This window comes from Salvia splendens, chromosome 1 (genome assembly GCF_004379255.2).
Source record: "Salvia splendens isolate huo1 chromosome 1, SspV2, whole genome shotgun sequence".
Lineage (NCBI taxonomy): Eukaryota > Viridiplantae > Streptophyta > Magnoliopsida > Lamiales > Lamiaceae > Salvia > Salvia splendens.
Genome location: NC_056032.1, coordinates 31,935,444 through 31,954,700, shown reverse-complemented (window position 1 = coordinate 31,954,700; position 19,257 = coordinate 31,935,444). Strand labels below are relative to the sequence as shown.

The following is a 19,257-nucleotide window of genomic DNA, read 5'->3' as shown; positions in this document are numbered from 1 at the left end:
ATCATTGGGGATCCTCTTTTTGCAACATATTTTCTAGAGATTAAAAGTTAGAGTGCTTCATTGTTCAAGGAGTTGGAGAAGGATTCAAGAGCATCAAAGTTACAAGGATTCAACCTTTGGGTTTTATTTGCTTTAGTTTTATGTTCCAATTGTTTTCCCTTCAATCTATGTCTTTAGATTATTACATCATGTGTAGCTAAATTCATAGGATTATAGGGATGTGTTGTTAGTAACGACTTTGGTTATACAATTCTTTTTCTATTTAATATCCATTTTATTTTTACTTTGTTTCTTCTCTAAGTGAATAATGATGCTTCATGATTGAGTGACACAATCTTGGATGATTTAATATAACTTGCTACATAATCGTGATAGGAGGTTGGCGAGTTAGATCCACTTAGTAGACACTACAATTAGCTTCCTTTAAAACGACACTGTTAATTGAGAGTGAAGACTTTTCAAGGGTCTTAGGAGCTTTTATGAGTTACATATTTAGGATTGACAACCATAATGTTAGTAATCAACGTTTCGCATGAGCATAAACTAGGTGACTCGTCCTATCAAAGTAAGAACTGTGCTAGGGTATTGTGGTTAGAACTTGTATAACCATAACTGTGAACGCACATCCCTGGAATTCCCTTATCTCTATACTTTTATCTCCGTGATTTATTTGCATCTAGTTGTTTATTGCTTTCAAATTGTTCTTTGTTTTCAAAATTCTCAAAATCTTTCGGTTTTCTGAATAGTAATTGAGTTTTAGTAGAAGGTAGCCAATTTGTGATTGTTTTCCCCGTGATCGATATCCGGTACTGACCTTTAGCTATACAATTCCTACTCTGTATACTTGCAGGTATTTATAGTGCTAATAAAAAGTGCATCAGTGTGTCAGTCCAGTTGATCAGTTTAATATGTCTTTGTTTTATGCTTGTTTAGTTTAGTTGATCCATTAGATTTCGGGACTTGATCAGTTCAGTTCCATAGATTAAACTTAACTCACTGTGAAGCGTGGCAGCAACTAAATTTTTCCAAATGTCCCAAACACAACTCGACACGTCTCCGTCTCTGTGGGATTCGACCCTTACTTCCCTTTACTAATTTATGGTATTGTGGGTTAAGGTCTTGAAAGCCCTAAGTCTCTCAGTTTGCACACCCAAAGACTAGTTAGTAGCTTACTTGATCCGTTGATAGTTTCATCTTGATCAAGTGCGTGAACCCTCATCTGTTTTAATCAATACGCGAACTAGAGATACATAAGCACACTTAGAGCAGCTTTCAATGATGCGGGCCCTTGTCTTATGTTGGGCTTTGAGTTAAGCTTAAATATGATATCAAATAATTAGAAATGTCCAAATATAATTCTCTATTTTTAGTATTACTATCTTATCAAAAATTTCCGTGCGTTTGAGTTTGTGATGCATGAAATTGTAGGTAAAGTAGCCGACGGATCTCTTATAGGTTTTCTGCCAACTTTGGAGTTTGGCATTATAGTAAAAATGAATGTTTAAAACTAACAATATTCAATATTTTCTTAAAAAATATCAATATTTTCTAAATAATACTACAAATGCGTATTAATTTCCCGATTGTTATGCAATAATTTAAATAATACTCTAAATATTTAAATAATTCATTTTTAGATAACAATACAAAGATTTAATAATTACACAAAGATTTTTTATCCTTAAAAATAACAAAAGAAGTACATAAACATTCAAAAATCACAAGTTTGATCCTCGAATAAAACTAAATGGACAAATATACCCCTCAAGGTCTAAAGGGTAGAATTGTAAAAATTGGGTCTGAATTTGGGATTTATGTAACTTTTTGACTGAAAATGTGATTTTATAAATGTTGCTACTAAAAATGTGCAAAACTCTATTTTTTTTGGATGGTTAAATAACTTTGAATTTAAAGGTCGCGCCACGAAGGACTCTAACCTGAGACCTTTGGCCTCAGGCAAACTCTATTTTCTGGGTACTAGTTTTGTAATTCACTATTTGATATATTAGCATTCCAACTTCGGAGTTAAAGTAGCTGATGAATCAATGGCAAGTTGAGAGACTTCTTACTCAAGATTCAAATATATTAGCATTCCTCTTTTAATGCCTCAATGAAATGTCAAATGAAGGCACAAATGGGGGTGGACTAAAGTTTGGATAGTGGGTTGATTTATAGGCACATTAGTAAGCTCTATAACTTTTTCTGTTTTTAAAATTCAATTAGTTTATTTTGAAAACTGGATGCAAAGATAAAGAATTTGTAGAAGTAATACAAATCAAATGAAATGGAAAATAATCGAGGAAGAAGATTACATGCAAATAAAACTAAAACTAATTGAAATTACAAAAATAAACTTCAAACCTTAAATAATCAAGCTGAGTTAAGGAGTCATCTTTTTGTTGGATGAGATGCTCCCTGATAGCGCTCTCTAATTTGGCGTGTCGTTCCCAAAAGTTGCAGCACCGCAGATGAAACAAGCTCCAATGAACTGGATCGTGGCGAGGGCAAAGTTTCGATAGAAGAACCAGAGAGAGAGCTTATGCTATAAGTGTAGAGATTTCAAGTATGTCCTAGTGTGTAGAGAATGCATGAGTATACCTCTCTATTTTTAGGCTAATGTGGAAGCTATAAAAACAATGCAGAGTCAACTCTGCATTAATGTTGAACTATAACGGTTGGCCATTATAGACGTTACAAACATCTATCATGATAAATGAACTTGGATGGATGTATGTAGACATTTCTAATGTAGTTGTTCATTATAGAGACGTATCTTGACGACTCAATCAATGTGCACATATGGACATGTACAGGTCAAGCCACATATGCTCATTTGCCACGTTCATTTGGTCTACATGTCCAATATGAGATTAATTAATTATTGGTCACTCACCAAGGTCCAAGAATCGGTTTTAAAAAAAATATCAAGATCATCTACTTGGAATGAAGATTGATTATATATTCCATCTGTCCCATTAAAAATAAAATATTTTCCTTTTTGGGTTATCACTTTAAAAACGAAACTTTTCCTAAAATAGAATTAACATCATCTCTACTTTTTTTTCTCTCTTTCTCTTACTTTGTTCTATATTCATTAACTCATAAAACAAAACCAAATAAAATTATATATCAAAAAACAAATATTTCATAATTAATGAGAAGAGAAAATATTAATTTCTCAAAATTAAATATTTTGTAACTTGTATGACCCAATTTAAATTGACCGGGCTTAGATATCAACACAATTATAGTGAAAATGATTAGGGAGAAAAATATGAAATTTTTATTGGGCCGTGGAATCGATGATAAGCGATCCAGACCACCTAAAATTGTTGTCATCATCCTTAATTAATAAAAATATATAATATAACAAGATTATTCTTTGCTGACTATTTACCGACACATGTTCGAACCGATGATGACGATGGTCAGTGGGGAATATATATTAAAGTCGTATCAATCAATTAAAAGGTGGTCTACACAGTCATTCTATTGTTTTTTAAAAATGTACAACTACAGATTATATATTCCATCCATATGTACAGATGGCCCAAATTCACCTAATCTGTTGGATCATGTCTACATCTTAATTAATGTATAAGTGTTGGTATTTGTTGCGAAATACTATGGTCTATGAGTTCGTTGTAAAAAATTAATGAATTCAATTTGAAGAATGGCATTTCTACCATCCATATGATTCATATACCCTACACTAAAAATTTTATATCAATAAATTGATGGATTTAATGTAGACTTTTATGATTTAAGGGCTGCAAATGAGACCATAACTCTATGCTCATGTTTGGGTATACTCCTCTGTCCATGAATAAATGTGTATTTTTGACCGGCTCGGGTTTTAAAAAATTGTTTGACTTAGTGAAAGAAAGTGGTAGAAAAAGTTGGTGGAATACGAGTCTTATTTTTATATATTAACGTTTTATAATAAAATGTGAGTATAGTGAGTAAGTGGAATGTAGAGTTCACTTACTAAATATAGTAAATATGAAATGAGATATTTATTAACAGGCCGGGAAAGAGGGAAAAATAGAAAATTTAATGGCGAACGGATATTAGTGAAAAATTAAGATGTTTCTAGGCTATAGAGTTCCGGAATTTACTTTCTAAATACAACTTGAAATTTAGAGATCTAAACATATACTAGTACCTACACAATCTCCTTCCCTTACTTATAAAATAAAATAAATAAGCAAAGAAGAAGAAGAAGAAATTAAGTCTTACTCCAAAATAAAGCATCGAAATCGACCGGTGTCACTTCACACGAAATTATATCCTTCGTGACTACCCCACGCTAAGATTTTCACTAATTTGATTTATCTAGTTACATATGTTTATTGTTTTTCTTTGTACTATCTTTTCATGATATGCATATTTTAGTCTTCATTTCACATTAAGTTGTCTCAACTTGCTCGAGAAATCAAGAAATCCAAAATTTGAGTTGGGTCCATGTTAGTTTTAAATTTCGCAAGTTGAGTATGAAGACACGCGTATTAAGTAGAATGTCTTAATAATGACAATTTAATACGTATAATAATATATTTTACGACAAATTCACCATTGTATGTGGCTTTGTTCGTGAAGATAGATGAGCCTCTCGGTTGCGTCTTATCTCTTGGATTTGCGTTTAATTTACGATTAATATTGACCGCTACTTCACACACACACACACACAATGTGTGTGATCCAAATATAATAGTTAATCGTGAATTGTGTATGTATATGAATTTAATTATATATAGAATGGAGATTTTTAAATGTTATTACAGTATAGTGGAGATTTCTTCAAAGATATATGGGTTTTGTATGTACTATGTATAGAGCAGTGAAGTTTTATGTATAAAGCCCATGGGTTAATTCATTCAATGAAAAGTCCATCCAAATAACCTAACCTCATCCAAATTCTAATATATACCACACTAATAAACCTAAAGAGACATATACAAAGTTTTAAAAACAACAGATTTAAATGTTCAAGTTGCTCATGTTGTAATTAGTTATAGTTATTTCAATTCGTTCCATTTAAAATAAATTAACTATGTCCAATATTCACTGTTTTCTTTAGCATTAGTTGAGTTATTTAAATACATCCCAATGCTATATATTTTAACATTTTGTTCAGACATTTTTAATGCAAATAAGGACGCTAATTTGTGTTATTAAATACGTCACCAACGCTTTAAAAATTGTCTGTATTGTTAGTGTTCCAACTAAATTGAAGAACGTAAATAGAAGCGTCCTAAAATAACAAAAGCTTAAGTTAATTTATCTTTAATTTAGGAACACTTTCTTTTGCGTCTTAAATTATTGTTATTTTTTAAAATTTTCTAACACAACTAATTACCTCTCTATTTTTGCGTCGTGATACTCAATTATGTCAAATACGCATAAAAATATTGGTAAACTGAAAGACAAAATATAGTAAATAAACAAAATCCCATCTATTGTGAAGATAACTACACATAGAGTTGTATATTTCAGTTGGTGTAGTGGTAAACAACAACATTTAGCGACACTCAAACGTCTACATTCTCTAATTTTATTGTTTACGACTCTTTAGTGCGCTTGCTGGCTTCAATTTCTTTGTATATAATTGATTCGGCCATGATTTGAGTGTGTTTGTTTTATGGACTGAAGAATTTTAATAATTAAATTGATTGTTCTTCATACTGAATTATACTATGCTTCAAAAACTTGGTGTGGTGAACCGGCAAGATATTCTCAAATTCTTTGAGAATACACCTTCCCCAACTATAGTTCTGCTTCAATTTATTATTGTAAGTAGTAATTTTAACGAAACATTCTAGAAACTCAAATGCTTTGTGCTCTCAATTTATTCTTGATATGATAGAAAAGAACGAAATTGAAATAGTGTATAAAGATAAAAATGTAATGAATGCAACAAAGAATTCAAAAGGAATAAAATTACAATTTATATGCTTGTAACTATAGAGGAGCACTACACTGATACGATCCTATATCTTATTATATCTTTTGATTCACCAAATCCTTCCATATATTTGTTATCTTGGTCAATAAGTTAGGGTATAGTATTTGAGTATTATAAATAGGGATAAATGGTTATTATTTGCATTCATTCAGTAAATCAATAAAATCATTGTTGGTCCAATAACGTGTTGAGAAATTCTCTTTTACTAAGATCTCGCGCTGCCCGACGGAGAGGAATTCCCGCGCACAGCCGGTTCTTTGCTACCGCCGATCCTTCGCTAGGACGCCGGAGAACGGGATACGACGTAGGGTCGTATCAATTGGTGCTTTCATCCTGTGTGCTCATGAAACGATTTAACAACAACGGAAAGGCGGTCGGGGGTTCTTCACGCCCAGATTCGTTCCCGAATGGTGCATCGCGCCGTCAACAGCCTGTTGATCGTCGCAATTTTGGGAACTCGCATCAATCACAGTTGGAAGATGGGGAGTTCGAAGTTCGTCAACCGGAGGAGTTACATCTTGATGACTCGGTGAGTGGTAAGTTGGATCGTTTATTGGATCGCCTCGACAAGTTTGAGGTGTGGAGGGCCGACACAGATCGCCGCTTCCAATCTCTGGAACCGGTAATCTCTCGCGATGCAGAACCGCCGTCGGTTTTCGAGGATGGAGATGATTGGGGGGATAAGGGTTTTAGACGTACACGTTATGGTGACAGGGGAAATAATTTTCGAAACCCTAGTGGGGGATTTCGGGACAGCCAACAGGCAGGGCGGGGAAGCCGCGGAGGCAGGGGCCGTCCGGGGTCTTGCTGGGACCCACCATGGACTCGTACCTGTTGGGACCCACCTGCCTATCGAGAGACACCAAGGCAACACCCCTTCAACGAGGATCACGGGGGAAGACACTCGACGACATGGGACAGCCCTTGGGGGCGAGGCGATTCAGGAAGACAAAGTCCGCTGTTGTCGACAGCAACTACTGTGGCTTCACAGCCCCTGTTAGGGTTCAACGGGCGGTCGTCTAGGGCTACGCATCAGCCGCTAAGTTCTGAGGCGTTGTGGTGGGATCGTTACGGATCCGGCGGCGAGGGAGTTCGGGGGAGACGCCCGACAGCATGGGACAACCCGCCGCAAAGGGTCGACGACCATACCGGGAGACTGGCGCCAACGTGGGAGACGGCAAGGGGCAGACATGAGGACGATCGCTATTCGGACCCGCCGCGGAGGATCGACGTGTCGGAACGGCGTGCGGCCATCGCACAACCACCGGCGCCGGCGGTAGCGTCAATACCGCGATTAGGGTTTGGCGACGATTCTTCAATTCATGGGCCACAACAGGCAACCCAACCTGGTGCATCTTCAGGGGCCAGATACACGGTCAAGGGCGACGGGGATCGCGGCAAGCAGCCATCAGCTTCCGTCGCCATCGAGGCCCCTTCATCCTCGACCACTGACCTATTGCTTCAAGCCAAAGACCTCTCTGTTGTCATCGCCGAGTCCAAGCAGCCTATCCTCAAAGAGGTTAATCTTACCGTCCGCCATGGAGAGGTTCATGCTGTGATGGGGAAGAACGACTCAGGGAAAAGTACATTTGCAAAGGCCCTTGCTGGTCATCCAGATTATGAGGTTACAGGAGGAAGTGTAATGTACAAAGGGTTTGATCTGCGTGAGATGGAATCTGAGGAAAGAGCTACTGTTGGATTATTTATGAGCTTTCAATCATCAGTTGAAATTCCAGGTGTAAGCAATATTGACTTCTTAAATATGGCTTACAATGCTAGGAGGAGGGAACTTGGATTACCAGAGCTTGGTCCAATTGAGTTTTATGGCTACGTGGCACCTAAGCTTGAGCTCATCAATATGAAGACCGATTTTTTAAACAGATATGTGAATGAAGGTTTCAGCGGTGGAGAAAAAAGGCGCAATGACACGTCATGTTTGAGCACTCTTGGAAGCATGGACAAGCTTTTCGTTTTGGGATGGAATTTTGCCGCCCACATTGGGTGTCCTTTGTTGTTTAATGATGGAGGAGATGAAGTGAGACGTTTAGTTGTTCGGTGTGTGTTTGATCCAGGAGGAGATGTCTCGCCAAAGTCGGCTTTCAACTCTCTTCGTTGCTTCGTGGTTTCCACCTTGAGGACAAGGTGGATTTTAACCGTGGGGGAGTTGATACGATCCTATATCTTATTATATCTTTTGATTCACCAAATCCTTCCATATATTTGTTATCTTGGTCAATAAGTTAGGGTATAGTATTTGAGTATTATAAATAGGGATAAATGGTTATTATTTGCATTCATTCAGTAAATCAATAAAATCATTGTTGGTCCAATAACGTGTTGAGAAATTCTCTTTTACTAAGATCTCGCGCTGCCCGACGGAGAGGAATTCCCGCGCACAGCCGGTTCTTTGCTACCGCCGATCCTTCGCTAGGACGCCGGAGAACGGGATACGACGTAGGGTCGTATCATACACTCCCTATAGACTTATCTATGATAACATCCTACTTATTTAGACCGTTAGATATACAGATGTCGGGTTATGATTTCATCAACTGAGATTGCATTTTTTAGTATTTTAGTTGCATTTAAGGGTAAATTAGTCAGTTTGTGTATTTAACCCACTATCCGAATTAGAGGCGCGAGATTTCAGGGTCAATCAATTACACGATTCGTCTGCTCATTCAACCCATTTCAAACCTTTCCACTCTCTTTCCAATTCTTTCAACTTCTCAATTCCGCCCCGTCCACTTCACAAAACCTCCTAAAATGCATTCTCAAATAAAAAGCCTAGCGTCGAAGAACCTCCGTCGCTGACCACAGTCCCGACGACAGTAGAGTCCAGTTTTTTCAAACAGAGCATGAACGATGAGAAATTTCTGCGCTTGCATCAACTGACCACAAATTAGATAAATGGCTAAACAACGAGAAATTTTGAACACCACAGAGCCAACTGGCATTGAAGAATCTTTGCGAGTTGGTAATTTCCTGGTTTTTTGCTTGGTTATTTCAATTTTGTGTGTTGTTTATGCTTGACGATGTATCCCTTTTGCTTATTGTTATCGACTTGTGTCTTAATTTTATATTTTTATTTGCTTAATTTCTTGTTAAATGTGCTTATTGTTGGGTGATATTTGTTTGTTGAAAAGTTTTGCATAATCTATTGGAACTGTTGCTTAAGTTGTACAAAAGTTTGCTTACAAAAATCTGCTAAACTATGCTTATTTTGGCTACGACAAAATGTTTATTGCTTATTCTGTACATTGCTTAATTTGCTGGGTATTGTGCTTATTCTATTTCGAAATCTGCTTAATTTCATGTTAAATGTGTTTTTTTGTTTGATATTTTGTAAATTGAAGAGTTTTGATTTTGTTATTCGAAATGTTGCCTTTTTTGTACAAAATGTTGCTCACTTAAATTTCATACGACAAGTTTTCCTTGTACAATATATTGCTTACTTCGTAGTGTATTTTGCTTAAACTAGTCGAGAATCTTCTTAATATTGCTTCGATATTTTGTGTATATTGGAAAGTTTTGATTGAGCTATTTGAAATATTGCTTTTTGTGTACAAAAGGTTGCTTACTTTGTGCTTAAATATGTTTAATTTGGCTAGTGGAAGTGTTGCTTAAGCTATTTGAAATATTGCTTAACTGTTTGAGATACTTTGCTTATTTCAAAATATTGCTTACGTCCTGGGCTGACTCGAGTTTTTTTACACAGTTAGTTAATGTTGGAATCTTGATTTTAAGATGTCCGGTCAATGAAGTTTGACCAATAATAAATGTGATGAGACATTTAGTTTTGGAGAATTAAATGATATAGCGTCGATCTACGTTCCGCGTAGATGACCGTAGTATATTAACTTTCTCAAATCCGATTCCCGGTGAGTGAGAAATAGTTGATTAAAGTTGGTCACATTGTAGCTTTTGATAAAGCTATGAGTTGAAAGTGTAGGGAGTAATTAACTAGTGTTAATTATCCCACATAGGAGATGAGACACATCTTTAAATGTGTATTTATTAAGTGACTAATTACACTTAGTAATTATCGTGGACTAAGATGGGTGAAAGAGCCCACACGCGCGCACACGCGCGCCGAGCCGTGCCCTTGGTCTTGGTCTTGGTCTTGGCAATTGGTCTTTGGGTGGTCTTTGGGCTTGGTCTTGGATCTTGGCAATTGGTCTTTGGGCTTGGTTCTTGGGCTTGTCCCTGGATCCAGACTTAATGTTTTGGACCACCTCAGTTTTGGGCAGCAGCCTGATCAACTCGACATGCTGCGCCTTGATCAGCAGCCTGATCAACTCGGCATGTTGCGCCTTGAGCGATGGCTTGATCAAGTCAATTCACGAAGTCCACATGTGACGGTTGAACTAGGGCATGTACAGCGTCTAGATTCAACGTCGACCACTCCAACTTTCAAACTCGTAACGGACGGCGGTTACTGCCCCGCCATAATGAGCCATGATGACAGCCATCAAGGCTGAGTTGACCCCCGCAGTGGACCAAGCCTATAAATAGGCTAGTCATTCCTTGCATTAGTATAACAGAACAATTGCTCACAAGCATCATACTCTTTCTGCATTGTCTTTCTTCCCGAAGCTCTGCCCTATCCTCTTCCAGTTCGCCGGAGCTCTGTTGATTGCGGTGCTGCTTCACCAGAGACGTAGCCGTTTTATCTTTGGGGACGACACGCCAAACCGAGAGCACTACCGGGGCGTATCTCGTCTTGCGGAAAGAGGCCTCCTCGACTCAGCTAAGTTTTATTTCCAGTTTACAGTTTCGATTTCATTGTAATTTTCAGTTTTTTTGTTCTTCCTTCTTGGGTTGTATTACGCCCGATATTGTTTATCTCTTGTAATTCCAGTTTTTTTCCCAACAGTTAACAAGCGAAGGAGAGGAAAGAATGCAACTGATGAGGCAACTGATCGAGACGCTGAACAAGTTCAGCATATCGAGAAGGGAATAAATCACTTTATTTCAGGAGTTCTCATGAATATTTTAGTCGTTTGATTGCTAGGCTTAATTCAACACCGAGGAATGTAGTCCGGGAGATGGGATTCAGACCACTGCTCCATTTCTCATTAATCGACCTACCGGGCAACCTAGCACACTGGATTTGTATCAAATCTGCATATCGCGTCGAGCAACATCAAGCTTGCTGGAAACCAGCCACTACATATTGATGTGGAAGACGTCCATGTGACGCTTGGATTTCCAAAAGGTTCTGTGCCAATCAGACGAAAGAATTGGCTTGAGGGTCACCCGTTTGCCGATGAAATTGCTGCTCGTATTGGCAAAGATAAAGCTCAACTTCTAGACACTGATGTCGAGAATGAGATGTTTGATCTTTTTTTTGACTTGGAGATGCCCTATTGTAGTTGAATTGTGAATCATTTTTTTGTCAGCAACGCGAATGTCTGTTAATGGTGATGCAACTATTTATCCATTTTATGCAGCCAAATCATATATGTTTAGGATGCAATTATTCTGGATAGGTGTTATGTTGTCGATTTTTTAAATTTCTTTAATTGTCTTAATGCAATCAATTTTGTAATGACATTAATGCAACTTTGCATGGATAGTAATGCATTTTTTGACATCAATGCAAATGTCTTTAAATGGTGATGCAGTTATTTGTCTATTTTATGCAGCAAATCATATATGTTTAGGATGCTATTATTCTATGTAGGTGTTATGTTGTCAAATTTTTTTTATTTCTTTAACTGTCTTAATGCAACTTTGTAATGATATTAATGCAACTTTGTATTGACAGTAATGTATATATTGCCTGTGAGGAATATGATTATTTCATGCTGAGATTAAAACTTCCACTAATCCCAATTCAAAGAGAATTGCACTGTAAAAACTGCTAAGAGTCATTGGTACCATACAATTGTGTTCGAAAATGCATAATTAAACCAGCGTATGCAAGTTAAATATAACAAAACAACATTGTTCTTCAAACGGGCTTTAACTCATCCGGACACTCAGGTACACACCGCACTGAAACAGAAACATAAATCACAGTACATCTAAACAACATGATATCAAAAGCATAATATCTACCAAATATTGCATCGAAATTCGTATATATTGCATTCTACTAGATTGTGATTTTCTGAAATGTGTGTTTATAAACGCATTCTTCTTGAATTTATATTCAATCAATAGAATCAAATGAACAAACACAAAAAACTGGAATTTAAACTCAATCACAGCAGTAAAAAAAATGAAGAGCGAATTAGAACACTAACTGAACGTGAATCAACCAAAATAAAAAACTGACCTTCGCATTAATTGTCTAATTCCATTGATGCCATTCTTTGGTGAATGTAGATTTCGGCAGTGTAGAGATTGTATTCGACCATACAGTTTGTATAAATATTCTTCAATTGTGGAAAAGATGAAATCTTGGAGAAGAATTATTAATTCAACCGTAAATAAAGTAAATATTGTAACTTCCCATTTCTCCCACATAAATGACGGCAGTTTAGGGATTTAGAATAACTGATGAATATGTATATTACAAACTTACCCTTCGTGCATGCAAATATGAATATTACATCAAATTCCAAGCAGGTGACGTGGCACAATCATGTGCGTCCGTAACTGAAATCGAATGGCCTATATTGGTGGGAAATTGTGAACTTAAAACCTGATATTTTTTAAGTGCATCCCTGTAACTATAAATGAAATATAGGAATAGAATAAAAAGAAATTGTTTTGTATCACTACAATATCATTTAGTATATTGTAATTAATTGATCTATTGTTTTGTATCTCTCTCATTCTCTCACACACATTATATAATAAGTAAATAATAATTTGTTTTCTATACATTGTTATCATGATGCATGTCTTAGATATTTATTAGTATTTATTTCTTTAAAACCATCTTACCGAAAATATAGATTGAATTATTTTGCTTAATCATCTACCTAATTAAGTGTACTTCATTTTTAACGTTACGTTCTTTGTTAAAATATTAGTTCGCATCCCAAATTTCATTTGTATTTCTAAAATACTCTTGAAATTTGAATGTTGAGTTGTATGTTACATGTGGTTAAGTAGATAATAGAAATTATAATTGATTGTGACATTCAAAAGTTCATTTATAAACTCATTTCAAGCTAGCTAACTGAAATGAAATGAGAGCTTTCAAGAAAAGAAGAAAATGGACTGAATCAATCTCCTGATAATTATCGACCTTGATAATTTATGAGTTTCATTTTTAGCTTCTGGTGTTGATCGTCAACGATAAGTATTGATATTGGTCAAACACCCTATATTAGAATGATCCTGAAATTATCTATTCCCTCCATTCCATAGAAATAGGTTGAATTTCATTTTTCGTGGTTAGGTATGTGGACAAAAACATAGCATCGAAAGATTTGGGGTTGAAGAGATGGGGTTGGTGGGATAGTCATGTACTGTGATTAGATTTGAAGAGGGATTTTCATGTTTAAAATTTTGGTAGATTTTCGGTTTATAAGGCATGCTGCGTTAGCGACGGCTTCGGGCCAAAAACGTTGAGAAGTTTTTTAGTAGAGTAGCATGGCACAGGTCATTTCGAGCAGGATGTAGTTTTTTCTTTTCGGCTAAGCTGTTTTGTTTGGGAGTATAAGGGCAAGTGCTTTGGTTCATGAGGAGTTAATGAATTCCCCATTGAAGAAATATATAAAGACACCATGTCTTCTATCCTTATCTTTACAATATTCATATTTATTCTTGTTTTTATTCTTATGTTAATATATCTCCAATAAACACTATATCTAATGCTAATGCATATCTCAAACATTAATAAAGGGTGAGTGATCCATTTCAATTAGATTAAATCTAGTAGTCCATTTCTTACCAATACATTGTATTTTTTGGAGGTAACTTAACTTTGTTTTAAAAAAATAAAAATCTGAATCGTTGCAATTTATGTTGTAGAATTGGGGAGATTTGTACTATCAGACATAGTCTAGGATTGAGTTTGCGATATTATTTTAATTGAAGGGATTGACTATGACTAATTATCACATGATTATCCATCAATCTCATTAGTCAAACACAATACATAGTCTTACAAACCGAATAGCCCCTAATGGTATTAATTTTATAAGAATTGTTCTTTATCATTAAAACAACGTATTAAATCTTGGTACACGGAAGGGGAAGTGCATGTCTTACAAAATTCTGAACTGACTGCTTTGTTGTAGCATGTGCAGTCCAGTAGGATTTCATTGGCACGTGCTGGATTCAGTCATCATCCATATCAAACAGACTGGAAAATTTTCAGTTTCATTGAAATTTAACCATTACAAATAGCAATACATATACATATTCACTATGCTAGCCATTAAATAATACTCCTCCACTAATAAACGAATTAAGTCATAACAAGAACGCGCACCACAAGTTAGAGTTTGTGTTGATTGACACATAAGTTCCTAATCACACAACCAAATTAAAGTGAAAACGAATGAATATAAATCAATAACGTTGTTTACTAAAATCTTTTTATTAAAATAAATAAACAACAGTCTAATTAAATTCCAGTTAATACATCATCATATCTAAGTTTGTTTGAAATATTTTTCACACAAAGACTCCTTCCTGGACCACAACAATGAATATTTAAATTGTCCTTGTAATATACCCATCCAAGAAAAGCAAAATGAATATTATTTGTGTACGTATCCACAGTGACTGTCTGTTGAAACCAATTTTTATTTTAAATATAGGTTGCATGAAAAAAGCCAAAATTGGAGGTGAGTACTGCTACCTTCCATTCTCTTAGACAAAACCAAAATCTGCTCATTTTCAGCTAATTACTCCATCTCAATTTATCATACATTCCTATGCTTAGAACTTAATTTTCTCCTCATTAAATTCCAATAAACACCTCCCATCATTCCCCCCCTTCACCTAGAAATTAGGTTTTTCTTGACCTCTCAACAATGGAGGAGGCAAGATATTGGATGTGGGCTAAAACGAAACCCGAACTAGCAGCCTACGGCGACTCCTGGGAGGAGCAGGCCTTTGCAGAAGACGCGGCCGGGGCCCTTGGAGGCTGCGTTTGGCCGCCTAGATCTTACTCTTGCAGCTTCTGCAGAAGAGATTTTAGATCAGCTCAAGCTCTTGGGGGCCACATGAACGTCCACAGGAGAGATAGGGCAAGATTGAAACAATCTCCAAGCCCTACCGCACCTGATATTTTACCTCAAAACCCTTCTCAGATATGCACCTTCTTGTTCAATAACCCTAACCCTAACCCTAATCAGTTTCCTGATTCTGTACCCTTCGTTTCCCCAATTCCACATGTGATTAGGGTTTTTTCTCCTCCTACTGAGGAGAAAAACACACTAAACCTTCGTTTCCTCTCTTCCAACGTTGACAAGGGCGAAAAGGGCGATAAGCCTCCCTCGTGGTCGAGTTTTCTCTCTGAGAAACGAGTGGATTCGGTCAGGAATAGCGAGAAAAAACCGGCAGCTGCTGATCCAGACTCGAGGGCTGAGCGGGAGGATTGTGTGACTGAGGATTTGTGGATGAGTTTGAATTTGGGAGGTCGCAGGAGGGAGACGAACGACGAGGAAGTGGCTAGTTGTAAAAGGAGGAGGATCGAAGAGAAACCCTTGGGTTTGTTGAGTGTGGTTGAGAGATGTATTCCTCAACCCGAGGTGATGAAGCTATGCTCGGCTGGTGGTGGTGATGAACTAGATCTCGAGCTCAGGCTTGGGGATGCTCCAAAGGTGAAGTGAAACCATATATGGAGAGGAAAGGAAATTGAATTACTTTGCTTGATTAGTTTGTATGTGTTTGTTCTTCGTTATATTTGGTTTAGATGCCAAGGCCATCTTCGATTTCTTGAAGATTACTATGATTTTTCTTGCTTGGATTAAATGAAGTTTGTACAAGTGAATCAATTACTAATCCATATTCGGAACTACTTACATATATGTATAGAGTTTCTCTCTCTCTTCTCTTGTCTTGGTGGAAATTGAAGATGGGATGTCTTGATCATTGATTCCTTGACAAGGTATGCGGTTTAGTCTTGTGTTCATGCCTTTTGTCTAATATAGTAACTTTGTCAAAATGTAATTTGTGGTATGAAAATTGTTTTGAAACGAACACAATTCTATTGTATGTCGATGGTACATGTGAGTAGATTGAAAAACTACTCTCGATTAACTTTGGCTACATGTGAGATAGTAGTAATTTAAATAGAGTGATTTTTCTTATAGTACAAATTAAAGTCCTTTCTTGATACTTCACCGAGATCGAAGTCTGTAAATATTGCTCAATATTCCATCTTAATTGCATGTTTAGCTACTTGAGGAATTTCCTAAGGACCATTTTCTTTCAATTTCACCCATTTAATGTACATAATTGATCTCGGGGGGGGGGGGGGGGGGGGAGAGAGAGAGAGAGAGAGAGATAACTGCAAGTGAAGTAAGAAGGTGAGATCGATGTACTAATGAATGGATTGAAAAAAAAACTCACTGACAAAATGTTGTTTGTGAAAAGGAAAAAATCCAAGAAGAAAGACAGAGAGTTGAGTTTTGATAAAGATAAGTCAGATAGAAGACAACATGGATTCCCTTTTCCTTGGTTTTATTATCATGCATGTCCATCTGTTCCTGCAAGATAACTCCATGCACTTGTGTTCTCTTCTTTCCCTTTTTTCTTCATAATCCTTCCAAAATTGCCACCAACTACCAAGGAATCAATCCCTTTTAAGTATTCTAAACATACCCTTTTCTGTTCCACAAAATCGAATATTGTTGCATCATCACTCTTAGGCGCTAACTTCGCTTCTTTTGTCTCTTCCTCTGTATACATAATTCTCATTTTTTTAAAATAAATTAATAAATGTGTGTGTGTGTGTGTGTGTGAGAGAGAGAGAGAGAGAGAGAGATGAAAGAGAGATCTAGGTGTAGGATAAAAAACTAATTATGGAATATTTGGGAACCCTAATTAAGCAAACCCTAGCTACTAGCTGTAGAGTAAACTATAGTCAAATTAAGGGTACTCACAAGTCACAATTACTCACCTTAGTTTAATAAATAATCATTGAATACCAAACTAGTTGATTTTGGGTACCAAACTTATGCTATTCCACCTAGGCTTTAACAAGAATTATACCCCTTTCCATTACTTTATGATTAGTCTAGCTAGATCATTTAATTATGTGTATATCATCAGTAATATCGATATCTATATCCGTGATTCTTGAATCTTGATCCCTTAACATTAGTATATAAGTGTGTGTTTTGGGAGTTTCTACTTAATTTTCTTGATGTTTCCGTAGTAGTGTCTTCAGTCTGGCTTGAATATTAATTACCCAGAAACAGACATTTTAGTTTGGCTTTGATTTTGGCGAAGTTCTGTATAAGTGCAAAAAGGTTTCTTAGTTTGATTGGCCACTGTTTGTCTTCTTTGAGTAAATTTAATTAACAAGCTCTGATCAAAATGCAGAGAGATTTAAGTGAAGTATATTGAGAAGAGCACATGGGGTATCAAATGTCTCATTCTAAGAAATTAATATCCTATTATATTATAATATATATAGAGAGAGAGAGAGAGCAAGAGGCATATATCGAGACAGCTTACCATATGGAATTTTAACTAGTGAAAAGAATGGGGTTGTAATTCCTAGCTAGGCTGTTGGTGTATTACTCTATTTAGATTTGAGAATTCCAAGATTATATTCATTGCAACTTAGGGGAATAAATGTTATTGATTCCAGAATTTAGCGGTTGTGTTTACGAGTTGTTTAATTAATTACTACTAATATTATTCTTTGACAGCTGTGTCTGTGTGTATATCTGCATGGCGATGGGGATTTCTTGTTTAAAGAGATCAAGTATATTTAAGCATTAATTCCTTCAATTAATTAATTTACTGATTAGTGCAGTAGGATTAATATATAATTCAATATAAATAATAGTGTTAGCAAAGATAATTTAGACTAAGGTTGCTAAATGGAGTACATGATTACATATATAATACGAATTCGACATTTTATTTTATTTTATTAATATCTATTTGGCATCATATTTTTATTGTATATTAATTGTGTCTCATACGGAAGATATGTGGTAATGAAAATAAATGCAGAATCGTTTTTGTATAATTTTTGTTTCCTCAAGCAGGTAATCAATTATTGGGTCAAAAAGTGCTTCCGGATATCATTGGAAATAATAATAGAGATTGGAAAATTCCATCCTTCACCCCTCGTTACAATTTTTAGAAATTTTAGTTAGATTTTATAAGTTTTTATGAAGTAACAACTGTACATATTATTACTATAAATTACTAGTAACAAAACAAAATTACTGAGCAAACTTTTACTCAATTTGATACGCCTTACTACTTGAGGCCCAATTGAAAAGCCCAGTATCATATTATGGACTGAGAAATGGACCCTCAGACTTTTGAGTTCCCCATAAATTAGTGGATCAAGTATATGGCCTAATTTCTCAAACGTTTGGTAAGCAATAATTTAAATCAAATAGTACTACTCCATTATTTAAATTGTACGTTCTTTCATATGAAATTTATCTATTTAAATACCCGAATAAATGTCTCATTTCTGATTCAAAAATTAACTAATAATAAAAACACTAAACAATGAGCATATGGAAACTTAGGTTAACTCAGAAAAAAAGACAGTACTATTATTTAAAATTGTCTGTGTCACAGTGAAGTCATATGGAATGCAACCAACGCCTGGTTTTCATTAATCTCCACTTGATGATTTACAGAAAAAAATATTTTATTTTTGTGATACGTGCCTCTTCCCAGTAATTATTTTATAAATGTAGTCAGTTGCTCTGTATATGCTGTAGCCTCAAACAAAGAAAATTAGTTTAGTGACCGATCTAGAAAATAAAATTTATGGGTATAATTTAATGAAAAATATGTTGTCGTGTTCCAACTTTGATGACGTCCTCATCATCACTTCCTTCGTTGCCATCGTCCTCCTCCTCATCATTTTTACTAAAGTTATGTTTATGCGCGGCAAATATCATCATCGTTGTAAACTCCTCTTATTCTGCCTAAATATAAAAAGGGACTCTGGCTCGGTTTCTACAAGAACCATATCATATTTTACACATTCTATACATTCATACACCATTCTGAAAGCTCTAGAAGTTGATTGATAAGACCTCAACGTCAAAGGGAGCCAACCCGGAGAAGGAATAAAGCAGCAAGGCAGCCCCGGTGCCCACCAATGCCATGCCCTCCATCGCACGAGCAGCCAAGCAACGTGCGAAGAAGATAGCTCCTGCACCGCCATCAAGACT

The 19,257-nt window shown here is 36.0% G+C and overlaps 2 protein-coding genes across 2 annotated transcripts; both read left to right on the top strand.

Moving 5' to 3' along the window:
- The first annotated feature begins 6,308 nt into the window (after positions 1 to 6,308).
- LOC121772138 lies at positions 6,309 to 8,435 on the top strand. The gene has a single exon (XM_042169164.1). It carries the CDS (start codon positions 6,309 to 6,311, stop codon positions 8,202 to 8,204), a length of 1,896 nt encoding a protein of 631 aa, XP_042025098.1. The 3' UTR covers positions 8,205 to 8,435.
- Positions 8,436 to 14,731: 6,296 nt separating this feature from the next.
- Positions 14,732 to 15,902, top strand: LOC121804292 (zinc finger protein 10-like). Its single transcript, XM_042203794.1, has one exon. It carries the CDS (start codon positions 14,908 to 14,910, stop codon positions 15,706 to 15,708), a length of 801 nt encoding a protein of 266 aa, XP_042059728.1. The 5' UTR covers positions 14,732 to 14,907; the 3' UTR covers positions 15,709 to 15,902.
- Positions 15,903 to 19,257: the final 3,355 nt, after the last annotated feature.

Excerpts from the sequence above, each read along its gene's own strand:
- LOC121772138 (XM_042169164.1), top strand. The coding sequence starts at position 6,309 with ATGAAACGATTTAACAACAACGGAAAGGCGGTCGGGGGTTCTTCACGC.
- LOC121804292 (XM_042203794.1), top strand. The coding sequence starts at position 14,908 with ATGGAGGAGGCAAGATATTGGATGTGGGCTAAAACGAAACCCGAACTA.